Source organism: Topomyia yanbarensis, chromosome 3 (assembly GCF_030247195.1).
Source record: "Topomyia yanbarensis strain Yona2022 chromosome 3, ASM3024719v1, whole genome shotgun sequence".
NCBI lineage: Eukaryota > Metazoa > Arthropoda > Insecta > Diptera > Culicidae > Topomyia > Topomyia yanbarensis.
In genome coordinates, this window is record NC_080672.1 from 248,773,985 (window position 1) to 248,800,708 (window position 26,724).

At 39.6% G+C, this 26,724-nt stretch overlaps 2 protein-coding genes across 3 annotated transcripts; one reads left to right on the top strand and one right to left on the bottom strand.

Moving 5' to 3' along the window:
* Positions 1-261: 261 nt before the first annotated feature.
* LOC131690517 (ras-related protein Rab-3) lies at positions 262-23,425 on the bottom strand. Of its 2 annotated transcripts, XM_058976358.1 has the most exons (6): positions 23,270-23,425; positions 22,727-23,045; positions 4,170-4,391; positions 3,979-4,097; positions 2,335-2,506; positions 265-2,250 (listed from the first exon to the last, which is right to left on the bottom strand). In XM_058976358.1, the coding sequence occupies exons 3-6, from the start codon at positions 4,389-4,391 to the stop codon at positions 2,104-2,106; spliced, it is 660 nt and encodes a 219-aa protein (XP_058832341.1). In that variant the 5' UTR covers positions 22,727-23,045; positions 23,270-23,425; the 3' UTR covers positions 265-2,103. The 2 variants fall into 2 exon arrangements, with proteins under 2 accessions (XP_058832342.1, XP_058832341.1); XM_058976359.1 differs by lacking the exon at positions 22,727-23,045 and having other exon boundaries at positions 262-2,250; positions 23,270-23,424.
* Positions 12,059-13,770, top strand: LOC131690515 (juvenile hormone acid O-methyltransferase). Its single transcript, XM_058976356.1, has 3 exons — positions 12,059-12,520; positions 13,172-13,452; positions 13,516-13,770. The coding sequence occupies exons 1-3, from the start codon at positions 12,150-12,152 to the stop codon at positions 13,695-13,697; spliced, it is 834 nt and encodes a 277-aa protein (XP_058832339.1). The 5' UTR covers positions 12,059-12,149; the 3' UTR covers positions 13,698-13,770.
* Positions 23,426-26,724: the final 3,299 nt, after the last annotated feature.

Sequence of the window (26,724 nt, forward strand, 5' to 3'; positions counted from 1 at the left end):
AGTCACATTGACTGTTTTATAAGAAATAATCCAACTCAATGTTGGACATTTTAAAACATGTATGTAGAATCAATTTGTTCAGATTTTCGATTCGCGATTCTGCTGCTCGTCGATCTATATGGCATATCAAAATAATAGTGATATATGTCGTAATGTGTTAATTGACCTAGGGCTGTCATCAATTTTGTTGTAGCAAATATTTATGGTCATTTTCAGGGATTTCCGATATATTTCTCTTTGTAGTATTTTGTATATATATAGTTTAATTATTACAACAATAATGATAATTATTTTAATTTTCTTTACGTTTATAAGTTAAATGTTATCATTCATTGATTAAGTCATTAAATTAGCGATTAGTTTACAGTGCGGTTTTGAAATTCTGGATTTCCAAAAAATGAATTATTGGCTTGAATTTGTACAAAATATAATTTAAATTTGTCTATTAGTTTTGCACATTGTTTCATCTAACGAATGCTTTGAATGTGTACATGTTTCTAAGTGCAGTGAGCAATAATTACAAAATGCAATAGTTCTGCGTATTGATTAGTAGAAAGTAAACCAGATTTGTCGTTCTGTGAAATTATTATGAACAAGAACTGCTCAAAATTGCACTAAAAACTATTCTGTGCGATAAAGTTATATCGAACTAAAAAAAACTGTCCCTTCTCATGAAATTAATGAAAGATAATTTGGAGAATATTAACAACAACCAGAGACAGACCCGACGTTGATCAACGTTCCTGATGATCAGTGAAATTTAGTAGTTTTTGCGGAAAACATCTCCCATAGGCACATGCAGATGTTTAGTTTTACAATGTGTTATCGTTTGAATCATCCATTAAAACATGTATACGAATTATTGATTGGATTGGGCTTCCTTTGACTAACGCTATCTGGCTGATGCTGTATTATATTTTATCCTACTTGTTGAGAGGGTAGGTATCTGATGATACGACTACACGTGTCTATTTGTATCTTTGGTGATTTTTATCGATGTCGTCATATTTCTGTTCTTATCACTCGAAAAATAGGTTGAAGTTTGAAGCACCACCAACAGGTCATTCGAAAACTTGTGCCGGAACGAATTTGAATATGTCATTCCATTGACAATCGAAAGCATTTATGCTGATAGGATCAGGTATATGTCTTTCGATCGTGAGATATAATTTGTACATGTTATTATGGTTTCCGATGATGATGATAATGATGATGATCATGATTAAGGTATGTCAATGTTCAACTCTTCCAGAAAGAGCTCCACTCTTTCTCAATTGATCGATGATCACGTTTTGCCCAAAATTGGTTGGATTTATTTTTGGCTAACTTCGTTTTCACGTCCAATTGACAGTGTGTTTAAACTTAAAAATAAATGGCAATTATGTTGAACTGAAGAATCTATATGTTTTGCTTCACAGACAAAGGTTCTTTCATTTTCAAACTCTTGCTTTGTTTATTTATGCACAATTGTTTGGAACAGTTTGTTGTTGAATGTTCTGATTGTATAACTTTCCAGATTCATCGTAAGTTTGGTTGTGGTTAATACTGATTATTTTTGCGTTTATAAGTAGGGCCCAGTATGCTGCTCATCTCCAACAATTTGATCTTTCAATAAGATTATTGTCTACTCTAGAACAACATTCTTTTTATTGTGTTTTCAATTGAGTGCTTTTCTTCTATCAACATAATCATAACTTTTGTTTCCACTACACACTCTATAGTATTTTTCTTCTATCTCTTGTATCTTCGGGATGTTTTATGCTCATCTAGATAGTTTACAACATAAATAACAATCATTCGTGCAATTGTCCAAAACAATTGATTCAAAGCGACGTAGAAGTATTTGTGTTTCCACGATTGAAATGCCAAATTCAACCTAATAAAAATAAACCGAAGAGATTAATCTAACATTGTATGCTTCACGATATGAACAATTCTTCCAATCTAAATTTCTTTCCAATTTGCAGTGTACCACGTACATACTTGTTTTTGTTTTGTTGAGTTTTTTTTCTGCGACAAAGATAGCGTGGGTATCCTAGTAGTAATGTAATCGTATGGATTCTCTATTCGATTCGCTGTTCGCGGAACGATACGTAGTGGTTTTTAGCAATTGCAGTTTGCGTTGGGAGGGCCCTGTTGTTGGTCCGTTAATCGTTGTCCCTTCTGTCCGCCAGCTACCAAGGCAGGATCAGAGTCTAAGCTCTCCGACATTTTGTCGCAAATGATGTCCACTAGTCTTTCAAAAACGTTCTATTGGGGTTGGAAGCAGGGATGAGAGGAGGGTGTTTAATAGTAATTAGTACGATAGCTTCAAACGTGTTCCACGATAATTACCTTCACGTTGACATTTTCTTTTGCGGATGTTTCGAAGAACTCAACGCCGAGCTGGTCAGCAAGCTGCTTGCCGCGCTCGAACGATATTACACGCTCGTCTTCCATGTCGCATTTGTTTCCAACGAGGATAACTTGTGCGTTGTCCCAGGAATAAGTTTTAATTTGTGTTACCCTGGAATAGAAGCAGAAAAATTCATGTAGAATAGAATAATTTCTTGGAATCGGTCGATCCTAGCATATATAGACAATGACACTAGTGAAGTCAAGCTACATGACGTTGCACCGCGTTCCAAAGCAGGTGTTATCAACATCAACTGCATTTGTGTAATACGTCTGACAAAACCAATTCCTACCTATCTGACAATCCAATGCAAATCAGTGTTACATATAATTAGTGAACAGTAGACATTTGCAGTCACAGACCCAGAACACGTACCAATTCGATGACCGCTTGACTTGCAAAAGAAGTTTCGCGTGAGACATATGAAGGGCTCAGTGCATGTACGGCTCTAGTCAAAAAATTTCAAAAATCGGTTAATCACAAATTATTGTATGTTATTGAATATTCGAAGATTTTTTCGAATGCTAAACAATATTTTCATTCAAATAAATACTTTCTAATTGGGTTTTTTGGTCAGAAGTCGGTTTCATTGCATTCATTACATAATAACATATGTACAATAATTTGTGATTAACCCACTTTTGATATTTTTTGACATGGGCCGTTCTTGCACTGAGCCCTTCATATTTAATGATTAGTTATTTCAAAATGGATTTTCATAAGATTTGGAAGACAATATGGAATATAGTAGAAAAGGATAAGGTCGATTGGCCGCTTCGCTCTTGCGAATTGACGCCATTGGACTTTTTATGGGGCTACGCCAAGCCTCACGTACGCCAACAAACCGTAAACAACTGATGCGCTAGAGGCCAACATTGAATGCGTTATTCGCGAAATTACTTCAGTCGATTTCAAAAACATTACCATACAATCAAATCGATCGAATGAGATTTGTAAAACTCAGTCTCGGCAGGAATTTGTCTGAGATTATTTTCTAATATTCAATTCTAAGCCCCTGCACATTATTCTTTTACCAATCGCGCGGATTTTGGGAAAAATAAATATTGACATCTCAAAAAAAGGTTTAACGTGATGTTGGAACAAATTTAATAGACACCTCTTTTTGGATTTTACAGAAATTTGCTTTCTTAGCGAAAATATTGACACTTGAACTTCTAATGATTTTGATCATAGAGGTTTTAACCTTAAGGTGATTCACCTCTTTTGTCGTGTTAGAAAAATCTCTTTAGAAAAATCTCTAACCCCATGAGCGGGGTTGGGGATCGAAGTTAGGTGAGCTGCGTCCAATGTAATCGATTTACCATCTACGCAATGGCCGTCTCTCAACAACATTTTTTTTATTCAGTTTCACATCTGCAAAGCACATTTTAGTAAAATATGGTATGATAGATTGGAATATTTTTGTGCTTTCGACACGTAGGTCGCTTTGTGCAGCAGTGTGAAATCTCTGACTCATATTGTGGTTGATTTAATCCACAATATTTTATGTTGGATATATTTAAACTGACAAGCTTAACGAAATTGTCCATCTGTATTCTTTTCACCGTAGATTGTAAACTTACCAATCTTGAACCGAGTTGAAGCTTTCTTCGTTCGTGATGTCATACATAAGTATGAAGCCCATTGCACCTCGATAGTAGGCGGTGGTGATTGTGCGGTATCTCTCCTGACCAGCTGTATCCTATGCATTGGGAAAAAGTTAATAAAACATGATAGCAAACTCCACTAATTGTAAATTTATTCACTGCCTTACCCATATTTGTAGTTTAACACGTTTATCATGTCGAAAAACTGTTTTCACCTTGAAATCAATTCCAACCGTAGACACGAAAGCAGACGTGAACGAATCATCAGCGTACCGGAACAGGAAACTAGTTTTGCCTACACTAGAATTACCGATGATGAGCAACTTGAACATGTAGTCGAAATTTTGATCCGATCCATCCTTCTGCCACTTTGGGTCTCCGGCAGCCATCTAGAAAGAAAATTATTAAACAGCTGGAGTTAACAAAAATAGAATTTGGTTTTACTAAATATAGAACCCACATCATTATTAACACAGTACAGGAAAAAATTGATCGCCGTTGTGCTAAGCTCGAAGGGAAATCTGTCGAAATTTTAAGTAAACGTGAAAAATTATGAGGCAATCTTCGCACGCGATAACAGCTTTAGAAGAATTGCGATAAATAAATAGTAGAACGAACTATTAAACGTTACTAAAGTTATCGCTTCGGCTGCACGTGAAAAACTATGTAACCGTACACGAACGGTATATGTGTATAGCTTAGGTGTTATCAACGTGTTTTCATTTTTCGCTCGTAGTAAACTGAATTACCATTTAAAACTGCTGGCGTATAGTGTTTCGAACCGCAAAGGAAATGAATGTAAATCATTCAGTTGAATCAGAACCATCCAAATGCTTATCTATGGGTTACCAAATTGCAGGTACCTTTAATAAAAAAAAACTTTCAAATGAACTAATTCAGCAAATTTAAATTTAATATCAAATGTGTTATCAAATATATCGTTCAATTTAATATATTCAGTCAATGTCAATTTTAATACCGCAAGTGGTCACAATTGTCTAGATGTTATGTCAAGTTATCTAGTCGTCAGTATACGGATAGCTATAGAGATAGAGATTTCTTTAAATTTCATCATTTTATTTTCCAATCCCCTCTGTTGCACATCTATCTGTTGTAGCTGCTGAGACCGAGAGACGGACGTCTTCTTTCCGTTTGCCGGGACTACAACTGATTTTGCCTTTGCCGTTTCCGCTGGTTGCCTCATCTGCGGTTTTTATCTATTACTGATAGGGAGGTGAGTAACGTTGCTTGGTTGGAATATCCTTAGCGATTTGGGAGAAATAATCACCCATCCTTCCAAGTCCCTGGTTGGCACGTTCAATTTGAATTTCTTCCTTCACAAATGCGCACTTCACCGCACGGATTATTGTGGCCGGAAACCGCCTCGAAAGAAACTTGGAACGTCTGTTTACAACCGCGATCCGTCACTAACTGTATATTTAGTGGCTGCCTCTGCCACCCGACTGAAACGGAAAACAAGCAATCACCTCGCTATTGCTGAAGTACAGCATGAACCTGCACACATTTTTGCAGCAAGAAGGGAATTTTAGCGCATACAAACCGTTATAAAAATATGGGTGAGCATACTGAACAGCGCGCTGTGAATAGCTAGAATTAAATGTTGGCCAATATAGACAGAAAAGAAAATCCAAACTTTTGCATGGAATAATAATATATATTTTTCAATATTTTCTGCTTATGTACCATTTCATTTATAGTGGGTAAAAATCGTCTGCCTGTTTATTCGCTTAATTGTTAGTAGGGGAGCCAGGGGCTGGCGGTTGGGGTAAGTTGGCGGAATCCCCTTTTCTCCGTTTCTATTAGACATAAAGTGCTCTCTCGTTGTGAACCTCAGGTAATGTGAAACGCATTATCCAATGTGTTTTTGTTGTTATACATTTTGTTTTGTAAAAGCTGTGGGTGATATTGTGTTTTTGAGCATACTTTGTAAATTTTCTTCATTTTAAACATTTTGTGTTATTTAAGGTGGTTTTCAATATATTCCCCGAATGATTATATTTTTCGATAGTGTTTAAAAAGAGTTTTCAGTATCCGTATAGATATTACACCTACACAAAAGTAATTTTTTAAATCCTTTTTTATAAAAAGTGCGGTTGGGTTAAGTTGGCGGTGACGCACACGGCGCAAGTTGGCGATACTATTTACAGTGCAAAAATAGTCATCAAATATTTTCATTTCTCGAATTCACTCCAAAGTAAGAGAAGCTTTTTCTTGTGTCTCTCGTCAATGCAGGGGACAATTATTTCGACCAATCGCCTGAAGAATTTCGAAAATTTGCTTTTGAATATGAAGTACGCGTCGAAGTCAAAATGACGGGGTATTGAGACTGAAATATAATGAAAAGTGTCGAATAATATACAGTTTTCTTGAAAAGACAATCGGCACATTCCATAAGGACCACTGGTGTAATTGAATTTCCATGTGATTGCTTATTTTTTGGCATTCCGCCATCTTACCCCATACATACCGCCAACTTACCCCGGGGCTGGGGTAAGTTGGCGGCTTTCCGCGTCACATATTTTTGTCTCTAGAAATAAAGACAACGTATGAAACATTTTCATAAAAATCAGAGATGTTGCCAACAGTCTGCCTTTTCATGCAACGTGTTCTATTTTGCAAGATCTACCAAAATCAAAGCGGTAAAAAATGAAAACTGAAAACAGCGCAAACTAGCCTCGGTCTCCCCTATTGAGTCTCTAGGATAGTCTCTCGCAATCTCGGTGGCACGCTAAACTTCTTTTGTTTTAAACAGCCATGCACTCCGCTCGCCTATTTGCTGTAACTCACGCAGATTTTAATCTATCGGCAACTTTTAACGTTTTTCTCGAAAGCACGTTTTTCAAATTAACGAACGCGATTACTCAAACAATCAACGAATTGGCTTGATTTTTTTTGAGAATGTACAATATCGATGAACCACAGAAAACTGGATAAAAAAATTATCCCCATTATTTTGAAGTAAAGTAAGCGAATTTTGCAGTAAAATATGAAATTTTTCAGTTTTTATAAAGCCATTTTCCGAAACTAACTTTTTTCTATTTTTTTAGTTCATAGAGTAACTGCAGGTCTAAGCTTCACAAATCATATTGAATTTTTTGTGTCAGATAAATTTATCAAGAGTTATCGTGTTCAATAGGGTGGGACAAAAATTAGATTCCAGCTCCGAGCAACTTTTTAGGTACCACTTGGGTCCTAGAACAACTGTGCAAATTCTTAGTTCGAACCCTGAAACTATATTTTTGCGCCCACTGTTTAAAGTTTACATGGGTTTTTGCATGGAAAAATTAACTTTCACAAAATAATTCCACCAGTTATGTGGCTTTTATAAGAAATTTTTCAAAGAAACAAAATCTCAAAAACCACAAATCGATCTGACGCTTGAGAAAAAAGGTTATTAAGCTGAAACACATTGATGCTGACAATTGATAAAGTATTCGTTTTTCCTAGCGCCACTGCTGTTGCTAGTCCAATTATATGCAATTTTGTTTTGACTTTCTCTTAATGTGTATAAATCAATTATCTGTAAAAATCAGAAATCTATTTATTTTTAGGAGGTAATGGGCGACTCTTGGAAGAATTAATTTACAATAGGCAATTTCCCATACGAAATCCTATGTAAACTTTAAAATGCGGGCGCAAAAATATAGTTTCATCTATCGAGCTAAAAATTTGCAGAGTTGTTCTGGGAGCTAAATGGGACCCAAAAAGTAACTCGGAGCCAAATTTTATTTTTTTCATATAACCATGTCCCACTCTAATGTATAGGCGTTTTAGAATAATTTCGAAAAAAGTAGGGTGAACTATTTTTTTTCCTTCCATCAAATAGTTAGATATCGGGAAAATATACTTTTGCATATAAAATATTTAAAATAATCCATAAAGAATTGTAAAACGATCCATAAAAAAGTTGTCCATGTTCCATAAAACAAAACTGAAAATCCATAAAACAGTGCGAATGATCCATAAAAAAGGGTGGTTTGATCCATAGATTATGTAAAATTGAACCATTAAATGGTAGCAAAAGAGCACTAAAATAGTAATAAAAGAGCAACTAAAATCAATCAATGCCCCATAAAAATATTGGAAATGTTCCATAAAATGATACATTTTGCGCCATAAATTAACTGACATTGATCCATAGAATATTAACAATGTACATTAATTTGTTCCATAATATGGACAAAAATGTTCCACGGTATTACAAAATGGAGCAATAAAATGTTAGAAAAAGTTCCATAAATTTGATGAAAATGTTTGCTAAATAATTTTTCTTGGTCCAAGGAAGATGTAAAAATGAACAGTAGAAATGATTCATATATCGAACGGTAAATTATGGTTCATGGATATTTACAAAATTTTTTACATTATTTACAAAGAAAATATAAAACGATCCATTAATATGTGCTTATGCGCTAGAAAAAATAAATTTAATGAATTCATGCAAAATTTTATGGTAAACTGAAAAAATAAGTTGTGCTTCATAATGCTCTTAACAGTGACAGTGTTTTAACAAGTGAGCTTGTACTGGGAGCTAGTGTGATGCGGCTTGGCCGCATATCCGAGGCCAAGGATCCGAAGCGGCGCAATGCCGTAGCTGGAATTGCAAGCGAACCTGTGGTCCTCTCGTTTGCCCGGTTTACTTAAACATAGGGGCCATAGTTAGTTAAAAGCCGACTGAGCGGCAGCGAAGTCGGACAGTGCACTAGAAAGCGATGTGGCCTAGCCACATTAGTCAGTGTTCGTGTATAAAGTGTCCGTTTTCGCTTCAGATAGTTGGTATTTGCGACTCATGCCAGCCTGTGACAGTGGTCTAATAACTCTCAGCGCGTAATACCATAGATACCCTGCCGTTTAAAGAGTTGTCATAATGATTTCAGGTTAGCTAAGGTCAGTTACCTGACTAGTGGGATACAGAAGCTGAAGTTTAACTATAATGTATGCATTGTTTGTTGTAGTTTGACATTAAAACCAAATGAAATGAACTTTGTTATTAGTTCGAATAGCGAAAATTTCGCATGAATTAATTAAATTTAATTTTTCTAGTGCATAAGCACATATTAATGGATTTTAACATTTTCTTTTCTTATGGGTCGTTTTGTAAATATCCATGAACCATAATTTAACATTCGATATATGAATCATTTCTAATGTTCATTTTTACATCTTCTATGGACCAAGAAAAATTATTTAGCAAACATTTTCATCAAATTTATGGAACTTTTTCTAACATTTTATTGCTCCATTTTGTAATACCGTGGAACATTTTTACTCAATTACTCCATCTAGCAGTAGTTGTGTCAATTTGGAAACCATGAGAGGGCTTCCCAAATAAAAATAATTATACACGAACTTTAACCCATACAGTGGAACGATTCCACATATTGTTTGGGTGATACCCTGGACAGGTCGTTAGGCTCTTAAATCATACGATGTTTATTAGGGTTTGCTTCACCTCCAGTTGATTGAAGCAAACATTTGACCATTACGTCTGATATAACAATTGTTTTGTTCATGTTTTATTCCGTGTAGACAAACAGTGTTCTTGTCATTCATTTTGTTTCATTCGCTTTAAAGATGGCAAACTGTTAAATCGACTCATTCAGTTTTTGTTGGATCTCATTGGGCTCATAATGATTAGTCACCTTTTCAGTGAATCGCAGTTCTTTAAAAAAGAATCGCGGTTCATTCGTTCTTTTTGAAGAGTCGATTCTTCTGATCGATTCGTGATTCATTCGTCCATCTCTAAAATGAACACCTATTATTCCTTTCCAAGATAGCAATAAGAATCAGTTTCTATCAAAACTGAAGGAACCATATTACTTGAATGCATTTCTTTTAGTTTCTATGCTCAGCAAAGTATCTTGGTTTATCATCGACTTATTTTGAAGATGTTCATTCATTTGGATTTTCACCGCATGGGTGGCGCTGCGATGTGAACTTTTTTATTTCGCATTCTAGAGGTTTGGTGTCCTTTGCAAAGTTTTAGAACCTTCAAAAATATTATAAGTTGTCAAAGACAGTTAAGCTGTATACCTTCAAGTTACAAAGTTATGGAGATTATTATAAAATTCCTCTGAAATTCAAATTTTTTTTGCAATATTTGCTTCTTTCTCGTTAAATATATTGCACACAATATTACGATTCTATCAGAACTGATGATTTGCTTCTATTATAGAAGACTTTGTGGATTTTCAACACGCTTTAAGTAAAATATCAGCAAAAAATTTATGATTTTAAAAATTAGTTTTCTCAAAAATATATGCCAAAAGTTTTGGCAAACAATCATTAACGTTTCGTACTCTACCGTATACGTTCAAACAAATTGTGAAAATACGCCGGATACATATTTTGATATATTTGTGATATCTTGTTTTGAAATTTTGATGATTAACCGCCCGGAAGCCGTGTTAATGCCTCCCTAAACGAGCTGCCACTGATGCTCAAAGACAGTTTCGTTGGAGTATCTGAACGTAGTACATAGTGAATTCGCTTGAGTGAATGGAACATATTCATACACACTACATAAAATTGTATGTTGTGATAACCGCTAAATTTTTACACTAAACGGCACTACATTTTTCGAACGCGTCATTGTTCTCACCAGAAATTGCGCCGAAATGCGCTTTGAATTATGCCGCGATGAAATACATTCATAAAGGGTCATTTAAAAAGCTTGGACTGTCAATCTAACATCACCAGAATATGGCGCAGCTAAAAACGTAATACTCTGCTGAACACATTGACTAGAACATGTTTCCTAAAGCGATAGAAGTATTGTCTTACTAGTACCGATCCTGTAGGATAACTCTGATGTAGCGGGTATGAATATGTTCCATTGAGATAGATGTTTAACCTTCCGACAGTCAAGCGAATTCACTGTGTACTACTCCGTTTTTCAAACCGTTTCTGCTTTATTAATTTATACGTAGTTTGAAGTTTTTCTAATGTGAAAAAAATTCAGGAATCGAACGGAACTTTTGCGATCTTCGTCAGAATATGAGAAGTTGGGTTTGTACGGCACTCATATCAAAGTTTGTCATTTTCTTGTGCTCCAATATTCTTTCTTGCAAAAATTTCCAAAGATAGCTCTAATTTACTCCCCTAATTATATTTCTGCCTCTTGCATATCAAAATGTTTCCCTAGCCACATGAATATACAGTTTTGTTTGTAATACCCAACACACCAAAATAAGCTTAGGTGGAAAGATAAATGCTGGTAGTTAAATGTCAAAAGTATACTGGTCATTTTTGATTGCAAATTCCACAATTTGAAGACGTTGTTCAAGTGCATATTTTTGGCATGTTAAAATTACTATGTTAAGATTGCTTAAAAACACACTTAATCATTAGATGATGGGAATGCAGCGCTTACCGTTTATACGCGAGGGAACTTTCCTCCACTTTATAAAATGGTGAGCATCATGTTTGGGATAGATTGAAACAGTTTTGAGCGGATTATTTTACGTTCTTACATAAAAAGGAATAAAATTATTAAAGTACAAATTTTATCGATATGTAATAAATCTTTCGATATATTTATAGAGAGCAATAATAAGCCCTATTAAAAAGTAGCGACTCTGGGTTGATGATGATAACTGATTTTTCAATTTGATTTCTAATTAGAGAATTGAGAACCATTACATTTTCGATCATTTTTACATTTCAAATTCACCCCCCGGACATCTGAGACCCGTTGCCTTTTCGAGAAATTCTCATAATTTTAATACGGCGACTTTCATCTTTCCTGGTTCGAATCAATCTAGATTCTGCTTAGTAGCATCTCTGCTTTGAATGACTGCACCGCCGGAAACGGGTACCAACGGTACATATTCAACTTTTCAGAATGACAATGACGACGGTAAAAATTAAAGATTATCTTTGCTCGCGTCTCGTCACATTCTGGCAACAGTCATTTGAATAACTTTGAAAAGCATGAAAGACGAAAGAGACGGTCGCACGTATATGTTCAACATTCTATGCCCAAAACCCATATAAAAGGCAAGCATCTGACCAGTGTCTTAGGTCAGAAATCTAAGATCATTCTGGTTTGGCGCCTCGCGTAGCTAATCGTAGCCGCTTTTAGGGAGATAGTGAAAGCAATTCCAAGAAAACGTAGTGAAAGTGAAATGAACAAGCCGAACCTCTATCAACGGGCTAACGGTTTGCAACGGCGAGATGCTGCAGAGATTCTGGAAGAGTACGGTCACCTGCTGCAATGGCATGGGAACGCCAATGAATCGCTATTGGATATCGGCTGCGGCAGTGGTGATGTGCTGATTGATTTCATAGTGCCTCTGATGCCACGGAATGCACGTATTCTCGGGACTGATGTGTCGGAACAGATGGTTCGATTCGCGCGGAAGGCTCATTTCGATAGGGAGAACCTTTTCTTTGACACGTTGGACATTGGAGCCGAGCTGGACAGTTTTTTAAGCAGCTGGGGGCAGTTTGATCATATCACCTCGTTTTACTGTTTACACTGGGTTAGATATCAAAAGTGAGTTTATGTTACTTTGTCAAATATTTCCATATTCCCAAGTAACAACTGAGGTTTTATAGCACGCTACAAGTACAATCTAAGTTTTATGAGTGGCTTTAAAACTACCATATAGCTTCAGTTGTTACTAGGGTTGGCAATCTGCAGACGCAGACGTGCGGTCATTTATTTCATTACCGTGTGTGCTTGGAATGTACAGATCTAGCAGTGTTTATGGATTTCAAAGAACCCACGTATTTTTATTTACATTACAATGACTTTTTTGAATGTTTGAATTTGCTTTTGATTGTAACATAAATATTAAGTTTTTTTTACAGGATTGAAAAGGAGATATTCGTATTCTAAGCATAACTTTACGAATGTAATTTTAGTCAATTTTTAGACAGAGCTGGTCAAATGAATCACAATGATGAGTGTAACGGTAACATCATTTGATTTATAGTCCTAGTTTAAAAAAAAACAGCTAGTATACGATCGCTTGGGCTTTATGATGTAATTTAATTTACCATTAACAAAATTGCACTTAACTAATTTACAAAATTCAAAACATTTTTAAATGAAAAATTCATTTGATGCTTCAACTAATCATAATTATTTAATAGTTTACAGTGAGTTTAATATTGAGTTAAATGTGTCTTTCTTCATCCTCAGCGTGGCATTTTCTAACATTTACAATCTACTGAAACCTGGAGGAGACTGCCTGCTTGTGTTTCTTGCGCGAAATCCTATTTTCGACATCTATGATCAGATGTCACGTTCCTCCAAATGGACCAAATATATGACCGACGTGGACAAGTATATTTCTCCTTACCAGCACTGTGAGAATCCGACAGGAGAAATTGAAGAAATACTGTCATCCGTTGGATTTACTAAATATCAAATTCAGATAACGGATAGAGTCTACGTCTACGAGGGGATGGAAAGTCTAAAAAGTGAGCCTTGACAAAGGTGCCAACGTAGAGTACAGTTTTATGTATTTTGTTCTTTATTTGCAGAGGCTGTCCAGGCTGTCAATCCATTCAGCGAACGAATGACATTGGAATTGCAGGAGGAATTTTTACATGACTATATCGGTGTATTAAACAGGATGTCCTTGAGCAAAAGCTGTTGTGAGGATGGCAGTGATTTCAAATTTCTTACACCATACAAACTGGTGGTGGTATATGCTGCTAAATAACATGGCCAATTTAAGGATGTAATATTAAACAAAATGTATCAAATTATAAACGTATTCCTGTGCGATTGCAAAACGTGTGTTTGTCTTCTTATGTTATCAAATTTATGAGTGATTGATGAACGTGTCTTTGTCTTGTTATCAAATTAATACTGTAAAGTTTAGCTTATGATGGTATCAGTAGCACGAGACACGAGACTAACCGCAGGAATCAGGAATCGGATCAGAATATATTAGCTCAAATGGCAAGGGTTTGTGTGCCATTTCCCTAATCGGTAGGTAAAGAGAAGGACGAGAGAAGAAGTAGAATGGGAAGGGTGGCTAAAATAACAGCACAAAAACAAATGGCAAGTAAGTTAACTTACAAGTAGTTCAAAGTGCATTACCCTACTGGATTAAAAACAATAGTATGTTACTAAATTTCAGTCGCCCAAACACAGTCGGGCTATATTAGGACAGCCGAAAACTCGCAATCGCTACACTGAAACCATAAATTCGAAATTAGAATGAACATGATCGTACAGTGCACGAGTTCATTCGTCATTGTAGTGCAACGAAGTATGTTCGTGCATTGTAAATAATTGGTTTCGTTCATGGAGTGGCCACTTAATGAACGAAAGTTTTCGTAATTTTACATATTTTATGTACACTACCCACGAAAGTAATCGTGAATGAATCGAAATGTTTCGTTATTTTAATAAATGTTTGTATACAGTACGAACTGTTTTGTTGGTTGTACGAATCCATTTTCGTTCATTGAACAAAAGTTTTCGTATCTACTTACATTTTTTTTTCATCCGATCTTTTTGCATCGTTGTTTGACAGCATCGAATTCTTTTAAATAAAATGTTATTAGTTAAAAATATTTTTGTGAATAAATATTGTGGGGATTTTTTGGCAAAAGCTGCGAAAAGCACTAAATAAATTTATTGGGTTGAAGATCAATCCATTTCGCTGATAGCAAGATTATTTTGGTAAAATACACGAAAAACTTCGTAATAACTACGAATATCTTTTAGTGTCGCACACACATTGAAAGTGTCATAACGAAGTAATGGCATAACTGGAATTTTATAGATATTACACGATTATTACAAATGACATTACTCCTCAGAAATGCTCAGTATTGACATTACTTATCGCTTGTGTAAGTGTACATTTTCGGAGGGATGCACATTTTGAAAAAAAAACGATTTTGCCTTATCGATATTTTAATGAGTGGATGAAAAAATAGATTTTTCGAGCTATAGAAATAAACACTTCAAATGAATTCTGTGGTCGAGTCGCTTCAATTGTAGCCATGTGGTAATTGAATTGGCGGTGGCTGATTAAAGACCTGATCAGTATGCCAAACAGTTGCTTCGAAAAGTGTAGGAGGTTTTCCGAAATTACCTGCTCTTCTTTATCAGTAATACCGGAATATCCGGGTACCCAAACGAGGTTGATAGTATTATCAATGCCAAGTTCTCATATTTATTTGGATTGGGCCACTAACTTGGACCGTGATCGATTTTATATTTATTAGTCTAAAATGTGCTGTAGGATATTTAAAAGTGATATTTCAAAACATGAAGACAAAAACAACACATAAATGTTAAAATTTTCAATTCTGCCGCAATGCCTCTTATGTATATCCCGTGTGTATTGAAAACTTTAACCCCGTTTTTCTCGAAACCACTTTTTTTGAGCTAGCCAGAAATGTAACTCGAACAAATGATTTTTGATCGCTTTGAAATTTTCACAGCATATTCAGAATTAATTTCTCCAGCGACGTACGTAGGATTTAATTTTTTTATTGCTTAACTTTTTTTGAATTAACAATTTTGTGTCAATTTTTATGACATTTTCGGCGCTTTTTTTATTCAAAAGTACTCCATTTCATGTAAAATCAAAGTATCCAAAAAATCCCACGTACGTCGCTTGCTATGGACATAAGGAATCAGAAAAACTTTAATTTTTGGCACTAGGTCGAAAATTACGGGAGATAGATTTGCGGCCGTGAACCCCTTTCAAAAAGCTTGCATGGGGAAAATGCTGCAAGCCGCCATCTTGTGATGAAATAGCTCGAAAAAATTGCGTGATTCAATACTTACGCTATAAATCTCATTTAACAAGATCTCGATACATCTTTTTATTGCGTCAAGAAAAATTCTCGAAATACACCTATTTTTTCGCTTGACTATTAGAGCAGGAGTTCATGACTTTGCCGGACAAGCTCTGTCGAAGGACCGATTGTACTTTGTAACTAAAGCATTAGCTCAATGGTGTCTCCTTGCTAACACCTTTACATAGGTGTTCTATCATTTAATTCCACTATGTTTGTTTGTAGTTAAATGCACTTACACTTTACTATTTAACAGGTACCAGTAATTCGATTACTACTTGTAATCTTCTTCAGTGTTTGTATAGACTGATACAAACACTGAAGAAGATTACAGGTAGTAATCGAAATACTGGTATTTGTTAAATAGTGAAGTGCAAGTGTATTTCAATATATTGGGGACGGGCAGGAGAGCGTTCACCGCAAACCTCTGCCAAAATGTCTCGCTTCGGGGGATGGGCCATAACTCCGACAACCTTCAATATTTTTTTTTAAATTGAACTTGTTTCTTCTATCTTCGACATTGCTACCAACGAATTGTCTTAGGCGTTTTCAAGTAAAATTTGTATAAAACACTTAAAAAAAAATCACGAACATAGCTCACTTTTTTGCCACAACTGTGTATATAACCCCTTAAGCAAAAGTGTACCAGATATAGATTACGCAGTTCACTTATGCTCGAAAATGTATAAAAGGCCAACTTCTACCTTCAAACTGTCCACATAATAATAAATGAGTGCTTTGGTTGATTAAGAATTTATGTTTTCTCTGCACTCAAGCATTCGATTCTGCATGAAACTGAATGAAATATGAAACATGTAACTCCCGAACTGGAAGTCGGAAACTAGTGAAATGACATTAGCAGCCTATGGGAATGTCGTACCATTCATTTGAAACTAAGTTTTATAAAATCGGTTCGGCCATCGAATGATGCCTAATGAATTGTTGGTCACATACTTACATACATACAGGCATACATACATACATACACACCTGCGCACGCCAGATGTGTATGTATGTACATATGTCCATTGAGCGTCTTCCAGCGACCGGAAGTGTGCTTCAAGTGTCAAGAGTTCGGCCACCTGGCAAGGAATTGCAGTGGACCTGACAGGAGCAAATTATGCAAAAGGTGCGGGGAAGAAGGCCACATGGCAAAAGACTGCCGGCAGGCTCCGAGATGTCTGATCTGTGCAACCGAAGAAGGTAACAACCACGTTACAGGAGGCCCACGATGTCCGGCCTTCAAACAGGCGACAGCAACAAAATCACAGTGGAGGTAACGCAAATCAACCTCAACCACTGCGACACAGCACAATACTTGCTGTGGCAATCTGCAGCGGAGTCTAAATGCGATATAGCTATTATTTCGGAGCCTTACCGTATCCCGGCCAGCGATGGAAACTGGATAGCAGATAACGCAAAATCAGCGGCGATTTGGACGACGGAGGTGGTCTATCGTGCAGATGAAGGTTTCGTAATCGCCAAAATCAATGGAGTCTTCTTCTGCAGCTGCTATGCACCCCGCGGTGGACGACCGATCGATTCACAGAAATGCTCGACAAGCTGACAGAGGAGCTCATCGATCGGAGACCTGTCGTTATAGCCGGCGACTTCGCTTGGGCAGTAGAATGGGGCAGCCGATTCACTAACTCAAGAGGGAGTAGTCTACTAGAGGCCTTTGCAAAGCTGAACATAGATGTTGCAAACGATGGTACAACCAGCACCTTCCGCCGCGACGGTCGACATTCAGTTATTGACGTTACCTTCTGCAGCCCAGGGCTTGTTGGAAGTTTGAATTGGAGAGTGCGAGGGGTACACCCACAGCGACCACCAAGCGATCCGGTACACTATCGGAAGCAGTAGACAGTCGGAAGCGCGTATGATCCAATCAAACGAGCGGAGGTTGAAAGCAACGAAGTTCGACAGGGGAGTCTTCGTCGAAGCGTTGAGGCGTGAGTCCAATCACATTGACTTCAGTGCAGATGAAGTGACAACGGCATTAGCAAGAGCATGCGATGCAACCATGCCAAGAGAATGTGAACCAAGGTACACTCGCCGCCTAGCCTTCTGGTGGAATTCGGCGATTGCCCGGAGGAAGATGCAGAGAGCCCGAAACGTCGCGGAAAGAGATACTCTAAGACCAGCATATAATGCGGCAAGAGCCGCACTTAACAAGGAAATCAAGCTCATTAAGAGAGCCTGCCTAGAAGAGCTTTATCGCAACGCCAATTTGAACCCGTGGGGCGACGCCTATCGAGTTGCCATGGCATAGATAAGAGGACCGGCAGTACCACTGGATAAGTGCCCGAAGAGGATGAGAGCCATCGTAGAAGCACTATTCCCGCAGCATGAACCGACAACCTGGCCGCCCACGCCATTCGGGATGCAGTATGACTACGAAGAAGAAGCTTGGGTAACCAACGCGGAGTTGATGGTGGTGGCAAAAGCCTTGAGAACCAAAAAGGCCCCGGGACCAGACGGTATCCCCAACGTGGCTGTGAAAACAGTAATCCTATCGAACCCGGATATGTTTAGGACTGCGTTGCAAAAGTGCATCAACGATGGTGACTTCCCCGACATCTGGAAGCGACAAAAGCTGGTGCTGTTGCCGAAGCCAGGCAAGCCCCCTGGAGATCCTTCAGCATACAGGCCGATATGCCTGTTGGATACAGTCGGCAAAGTGCTTGAAAGAGTAACCCTTAACAGGCTTACAACATACACAGAGGGAGAGAATGGACTATCCAATATGCAGTTCGGTTTCCGGAAAGGTAGATCCACTGTGGACGCCATACGAACGGTCGTGGAAACTATGGAGGCTGCACAGAAGCAAAAGAGAAGAGGAAACCGCTACTGCGGCGTGGTTAAATTGGACGTAAAAATGCCTTCAACAGTGCTAGCTGGGTTGCAATCGCCGATTCGCTGCACAGACTGAAAGTTCCCGAGTACCTCTGTAGGATCCCGAAAAGCTACTTCCAGAACCGGCAACTGATCTACGAAACTGACGCCGGAAAAAGAAGTGTAACCGTAACAGCGGGCGTTCCACAGGATTCCATTCTCGGCCAACTTTCTGGAATACTATGTACGACGGAGTGCTGAAGCTGAGCCTCCACAGGGGCGTGAAGATTGTCGGTTTTGCGGACGACGTGGTGCTCCTAGTGACCAGCGAATCACTTGAGGAAGTGGAAGTACTCGCAACGGAGGCGATAGACGTTGTGGAAGACTGGATGAGCGAGAAGAAGCTGACGTTAGCTTACCACAAAACTGAAATGGTTCTGATAAGCAACAGAAAGGCAGTGCAGCAGGCAAGAATTTCGGTCGGACATTGTATCATCGACTCAAAGCGGGAAGCTATACAACTGGAAGTGATGATAGACGACAGGTTAAGCTTTAATAGCCACATCGACCATGCATGCGGGAGGGACGTAAAAGTGATTTCGGCACTATCTCGGATCATGTCCAACAATTCGGCGATCAGCAACAGTAAAAAGAGACTAATGGCGAGTGTTTCCACATCGGTGCTCAGATATGCAGGTCCTGCTTGGGTGACGGCACTGCAGATGAAGAGGAACGCATCTCGGCTGAACAGCAAGTTTAGGCTGATGGCCATGCGGGTGTCTAGCGCGTATCGAACTATCTCGTCAGGGGCAGCCTACGTGATAGGTGGAACGATTCACATAAACCTCCTACTCGAAGAAGACAGCGATTGTTATAGGGATCGAGGCACGAGAAGAGTCCGTAAACGAGTCCGAGCTGACACCTTAATCAAGTGGCAGCATCAGTGGGATAACGCTGTTAACGGTAGATGGACCCATCGACTAATTCCACGCTTGTCAGACTGGGTGAACAGAGCGCACGGGGAGGTGAATTTCCACTTGACGCAGTTCTAGTTTGGTCACGGCTGTTTCAAACAGTATCTGAACTGGTTCGGCCACGCGAGTTAGCCGTTCTGCATCGCGTGCGGTGACACTCCAACTGGAATCGCCGGATCGACCATGGTGTAGACTAGGTCCACCGACGGGGACCAGTTAAGTAGTACGCGACGTAGCACCGGATTCGGGTCGTCGGGGCGCCAATGAACCGGATGCCAGGCTTCACCGGAATCGCCGGACCGACCTCGACACCCTACCGGGTAGCTCGAAAGTAGGCTAGATCCACTGCCGGGGATTAGACCGAGTAGATCGCGTCGTACAGCTAGCAGTGGGTCGTTGGGGCGCCAGTGAACCGGAAGCTACGTTCCACCCGGAATTGCTGAATGGACCTCAGCACCTACTGGCTGAACCGTGGGGTAGGATAGATTCACCGCCGGGAACTAGATCGAGTAGATCGGGACGAAGCGGGGAGCTAAATGGCTAACGGAAACGAACAATAGTGTCGGCGGAAATCTATCGCTCGGTTTCGGGAGAACCTCTCTCGCCGGGGAATTCTCCGTTGGAGTCGGCTAGATCCACTGTCGTGGTTTAGAACGAGTAGTTCGCGAACAAGTAAGGGCGGGAGATGGAGGGCTCAGTGAGTTGCGGTGCTCAATGGCACCGTACAGGGAGCCAAAGGGCTCAATAAATTGTGGTGCTAAAACAAAACAAGAATCGGTATCGGGAGAGCTTCCTTCGCCGGGGAACTGTCGGTCGGCGAAAGCTACCGCCGCCGGGGGCTAGACTGAGTAGACCGCGACGAGATACTACCAGTCGCAGGTCGTCGGGACATCAGCGAACCGGACTCCCTGCTCCACCGGAATCGCCGAACTGACCTCGACACCTGGTTGGTTGGCTCGGTTTCGGGAGAACTTCTCTCGCCGGGGAATTCTCCGTCGGAGTAGGCTAGGTCCATCGTCCGGCACTAGACCGAGTAGTTCGCCAACAAGTCTGGTGCTCAACGAGTAAACGGCGCTGAATAGTGCGAGAAGGGAGTGGCGGTGCTAACTGGCACAAGGGAGCCGAACGGCTCGGTGAATTAGACAGTCTGAAGTTTGCCGCTCAGATTGTCTTCGTAGGGGAGGAGCACTAAGTCTCGACTCACAGCCAGCTTTCCGACTGCCATGCAGAAATTGCCAGTCTGTGTGGATGGTGGAGAATTGGTGGTGTGTCGAGGAGTGGTCCTGTAACCCTGCGGAAGAAACGAACTAGTAAGTAGTTGAATTAGAGTGTGTGCTATGCACATAAAAACCCCTCCCCGAAGTAATGCCAAAAGGTAGTGCCGGGGAGGAATCAGGTTCTGTGCAAGAGCAGTGGTTTTTTAGCGGGTCGGGGGATGGCAGCCCAAACCCGTTCCCTGAGACATTGGGGTTTTTGTACATTTTTCCACAGGTCTCAGGGTTTTCCTGATTTTTTTATTGCTCTCTAAAAAGCACACCTGCGCACGCACACAGACATTGGTCGAACTCGACGAACTGAGTCGAATGGTATAAGAGACACAGGCCTCCGGGGTTCGGTTAAACAGTCGATTTTCAGAGTGATTGCATAGCCTGTCCATAGGAGAAAGGCAAAAACTGCAAAATAAATCTTTCAATATGGGGCCATACACAAATAACGTAGCCTTTTTCGGCAATTTTTGACCCCTTCCTCCTCCCTCGTAGCATTTTGTCACAAAATTCTAACCTCCCCCTCGTAAATAACGTAGCATTTACTTACCCCCTCCCCATCGTCCCATGTAAAGCGCCCGGGTGATGAAAAAAAATTACATATGTTTTTCAATTATTTTAAATCCATGTCCTTTCAAAATGTTTGACGACTTTTATCAACATTTTCATTATAACAGCAAATTGCGTGCAAAATGAGTCCATTTCATGACAAATATAGTGTTGATAGTTTTGTTTTGAATTTTATATGTCAAGGGGAGCATGAAGAGAAGTTCTCTCAGTTCACAAACCAGCAGCTGCTAATAATTCTAAGAAGCATACGTTCATCTAAATTACTAAATTTTGTTTGGTTGAATCCGAAGTGAAAATTTAATTCAGCTTCCAAACTAAGTCTACTAGTTAGCAACATTAGCTAACTAATGTAGCAAGTTAAATCCGCATACAATTTCGTATTTTTACGAACTTGTAATTCCGCGAATCGTTTTACCTCATGAAAAACCGCATCAAAAGTAACTTGTTTGAATTTAAATTTATTTCTCTTGGGAATGAAGCATCACTGAATTGTTGTCTGACAACAATGGGTTTTAAACTTAATGCTACGTCGCACAACTTTTGACCCTACCCTCGTCACATTTCGTCACAAATTTGGTATACCTTCCTACATAAATGCTAATGTCTGCTGAGAAGTGGTATCGAAGATTGTTGGAATATATAATCAAACTTGTTTCGTTACAACTCTGGTTCCAGATATGCCGTGTTCTACCTAGAAGCCTAGGTATACTACCGCCCTAATGTTCGGGTTTGCGTCAGAGCTTATCTTATGCAACTTTTCCCGGGCTCTGATTAAAAAAGCGATGAACGTGACAATACCCACATTTGATTAATTTAGCCACCAACATTTTCCTTCGTTCGACTGTTTCTTTCATTTGTCTTTTTGTAACCTGCATCACAGATTTTGAGCTCACTTCTTCGCTAGCTTCAAATGGTATGCCACCCTCACTCACTTTCACCCAATGCACTGCAAGCAGTATGTTTATTATGCGTCATACAAGTTGATAGATGTGTATAATATAGTCCGTGATATCGATTTTTGTGGCTACATTTTTTGATCGAGTGAATAGCGTATCGTTCACAATTGGTCCTTTCAAATCATGTGTCCATTCTTTAAAATTACACATGTTCAACTTTTTACTCTTGAACTGAAAGAAAGCTCAGGAGTATGCTAACATGTTCCAATTTGTATGACCTTCTTCGTGCAGAAAAAAACATGGCTATTGCTGTGCACTCGTAAGGAAATGACAGACTCACCCACAAACGGTTGTGATGTTATCGAGACATTGCGATGCTTTTACTTACGTTATTTGAAAATGCCTATATCCACACAGGAGCTGATTAGCAGCTAATTGAAATCGAAACTTATTTTTGATTGATTATCGTTTAGCACAATCCTTCGCCCTTGGTGATTGAACACTTAGATTTGTTGTATTATTGTACGATTTATGTGTTTGATGTTCACTATTAACAGTATTATTCGATAGCTCACTAAAGCTTTCGCGTTTTCAAACAGGAGTAATCAAATTTGCACAACACAAGAATCACAATCACTTTTTGGGAAGATTTCTCTGTCGAAGTGGACAGAAGGTGCGATGTATAGTTGTTACTTTTATCGAAGGACCTATAAGAAAATGCAAAAGCTCATTCATTCATGTTTCCATTTCCTTCAGTAGGGGAGAGCGAGGGAGTCGACGTATAAGCTAGGAGAGAGTTACAATTTTCGAAGCAAAAGAAGAATAAGTTGTGTAACATTGCAAAAACGAAGCATTTGTCAATCTTCATCCAATGTTATAAATTTTCGAGCACTTAGAAGGTACATAAAGTTAGCAACGTTGAAATACTCACTTTACGAAACTTTGATTAGGCCACGCTTTATAACGATGCTTCAGAAATAACCCTGATCTGCCTTCAACCACTTTCCCTGTATTTTCCAGGTGACATTAGCTGTCTTCCAAATGAAACCTATCTTTTATTGATTGTGTACATATGTATTTTGCGAAGATCCCGCTCATGGGCATACCTTTCCATCCGAAAAAATGAAGTCGTTTGATAGAAGAAGATTGCGGCATGAAATGTCATTAGGGAAGACTCAAACCAATGAATGCGAAAATGTGACATGTTTATAAACAATCGATTCCCTTAACAGTGATGTTAGGACTATTCTCGACACCCGATCAATACTTTCAAGTGTGTAGACTCGATTACAGATACAGAACATTTAGTGATATTTTGGCTATCGTTATTAAAAATGTTATATATATATATATATATATATATATATATATATATATATATATATATATATATATATATATATATATATATATATATATATATATATATATATATATATATATATATATATATATATATATATATATATATATATATATATATATATATATACAGGGTGCGCCAGAAAGTATGTCGGTCCTCCCGTATACAAAAAAATTGTTCTCCTGTATACTAACAGCCATCGGCCTCACGGTCTGCAATGGCAGCGAGCTGGGATATAAACACGCTGAGTGAGCGACGGCAACTACACGGATGCGCATATAAACGCTAAGTGGGTATCGTAGTATCAATGCCGGTTGAAATACGTTAATAGTGCGAAGTGCACTGATCGGCTACCCGCGGCACACCGACAGGCGAAACCATACACTACGTCTGTACTGCGAGCAATGGCAATATGAGGCATAGTTCAAAATTAAACAAAATGCAAAATCAATCCCATCCGAGACGGCTGCGAGAGCGACCGTCGCTAGGAAGATCCGCACAAAGCAGAACATGAAACTTCTCTTATTTTACCAGCGAAAGATCCGCACAAAGCAGAATTGAAAACTTCTCTTATTGTACCGGTTGCTGGTCGGGTTCTTCATTGGACTGGCTGTGCGTGCCTATACAAACACGCAGCTGGCTTTGCATTTGCAAGCTGAGCGACGGTAACGGGAAGGTGCGTGGCGCACCTAGCGTATGCGTCTATGATTGATGTGCTGCTGTGGTAGCGGTAATAAACAGTGCGCGTCTTTTATACGTTGCATGTAAGAGGACACTTACGGGAATTGGATTTTCGCCTACTTGGGTATTTATCCCAGACTGGAAATGTTCTAGCGGAATGTTATACATTAGATTGGCAGTCCGTAGAAGGTTATTTGACATTTTTTGGTTGACCCGTTTAGAAGTTATATGCGATACCAGATATAGCAAAAAAGTCACTATTCGGCATTCGAATGACCCTAGTAGCCTTTGCCTACCACCAAAATATCAGCCCCGTACTCGTATTATCAATACCGACTGAGATACGTTCACTACAACATGCCGACCATGCACACTTATAAGGCATAAGTGGAAGTTAGGCAAAAAGCAAAACACTGGTCCATGCCATGGTGTGTGACCGGCACCGGCAGTATGGCGGTACAACACATGCCGATCATGCACACTTATGAGGCATAAGTGAAAGTTAGGCAAAATGCAAAACACTGGTCCATGCCATGGTGTGTGACCGGTACCGGCAGTATGGCGGTACAACACATGCCGGTCATGCACACTTATGAGGCATAAGTGGGACTTAGGCAAAATGCAAAACACACCACTAGTAGGCTTTGCCTACCACCAAAACATCAGCCCCGTACTCGTAGTATCAATGCCGGCTGAGATGATTCCACCGTGTCGGAGGCAGTGGGTACCCGCAGTGACATACACCACACCTCGGCCGATCGACTCGGCCGTATGGGTGGTGATGATTATTATCAGCGTAAATGGCAGTAGTAAATTAATCCTCATGTTGATGAAAATCTATCTATAGGGAGTGTGGTAATCGTGAAGATGTATGGCAAAAAGGCATTTCCGACTATCACAGTGTATGCGGGTATACCAGAGGTCCGAGGCACTGGTAACGGCCACCCGAAAACACTACTCCCACTGGCGGGTTCGAATTGAGCGAGCGGTAGAGGTTTTGGAAAGGAAAAAAGTCGAACGTAATGCGAGGGTATGCGGCAAGCCGAGCCATATGGTCCACTACGATACAGGCGGTCTGTCCGGCGGTGCACGGGTGGATGTATCGAAGGTATGCAAAATGCAAATACGCAATGTATGAATGGGTCCGTATGGCAGCCAAGAGGCAAAAGCGTGTAAGAGGGTTGGCTTGTGGTGATGAGAGGATGGCTGGCCGGACATAGAGAAGTTATGCAAAATGCAAACACGCAATGTATGAATGGGTGTAAGAGGGTTGGCTTGTAGTGATGAGAGGATGGCTGGTCGGACATAGAGAAGTTATGCAAAATGCAAACACGCAATGTATGAATGGGTCCGTATGGCAGCCAAGAGGCAAAAGCGTGTAAGAGGGTTGGCTTGTAGTGATGAGAGGATGGCTGGTCGGACATAGAGAAGTTATGCAAAATGCAAACACGCAATGTATGAATGGGTCCGTATGGCAGCCAAGAGGCAAAAGCGTGTAAGAGGGTTGGCTTGTAGTGATGAGAGGATGGCTGGTCGGACATAGAGAAGTTATGCAAAATGCAAACACGCAATGTATGAATGGGTCCGTATGGCAGCCAAGAGGCAAAAGCGTGTAAGAGGGTTGGCTTGTAGTGATGAGAGGATGGCTGGTCGGACATAGAGAAGTTATGCAAAATGCAAACACGCAATGTATGAATGGGTCCGTATGGCAGCCAAGAGGCAAAAGCGTGTAAGAGGGTTGGCTTGTAGTGATGAGAGGATGGCTGGTCGGACATAGAGAAGTTATGCAAAATGCAAACACGCAATGTATGAATGGGTCCGTATGGCAGCCAAGAGGCAAAAGCGTGTAAGAGGGTTGGCTTGTAGTGATGAGAGGATGGCTGGTCGGACATAGAGAAGTTATGCAAAATGCAAACACGCAATGTATGAATGGGTCCGTATGGCAGCCAAGAGGCGAAAGTGTGTAAGAAGGTTGGCTTGTAGTGATGAGAGGATGGCTGGCTGGACATAGAGAAGTTTTGCAAAATGCAAATACACATTGTGTGTATGGGTCCGTATGGCAGCCAAGAGGCGAAAGTGTGTAAGAAGGTTGGCTTGTAGTGATGAGAGGATGGCTGGCTGGACATAGAGAAGTTTTGCAAAATGCAAATACACATTGTGTGTATGGGTCCGTATGGCAGCCAAGAGGCGAAAGTGTGTAAGAAGGTTGGCTTGTAGTGATGAGAGGATGGCTGGCTGGACATAGAGAAGTTTTGCAAAATGCAAATACACATTGTGTGTATGGGTCCGTATGGCAGCCAAGAGGCGAAAGTGTGTAAGAAGGTTGGCTTGTAGTGATGAGA

Coding starts and splice junctions, on each gene's coding strand:
- LOC131690517 (XM_058976359.1), bottom strand. CDS start 4,391: ATGGCTGCCGGAGACCCAAAGTGGCAGAAGGATGGATCGGATCAAAAT. Junction 2,507..3,978: donor TTCAACTCGGTTCAAGATTG/GTAAGTTTACAA, acceptor CTTCTATTCCAG/GGTAACACAAATTAAAACTT. Junction 2,251..2,334: donor AAGAAAATGTCAACGTGAAG/GTAATTATCGTG, acceptor CAACCCCAATAG/AACGTTTTTGAAAGACTAGT.
- LOC131690515 (XM_058976356.1), top strand. CDS start 12,150: ATGAACAAGCCGAACCTCTATCAACGGGCTAACGGTTTGCAACGGCGA. Junction 12,521..13,171: donor CACTGGGTTAGATATCAAAA/GTGAGTTTATGT, acceptor CTTCATCCTCAG/CGTGGCATTTTCTAACATTT. Junction 13,453..13,515: donor GGGGATGGAAAGTCTAAAAA/GTGAGCCTTGAC, acceptor CTTTATTTGCAG/AGGCTGTCCAGGCTGTCAAT.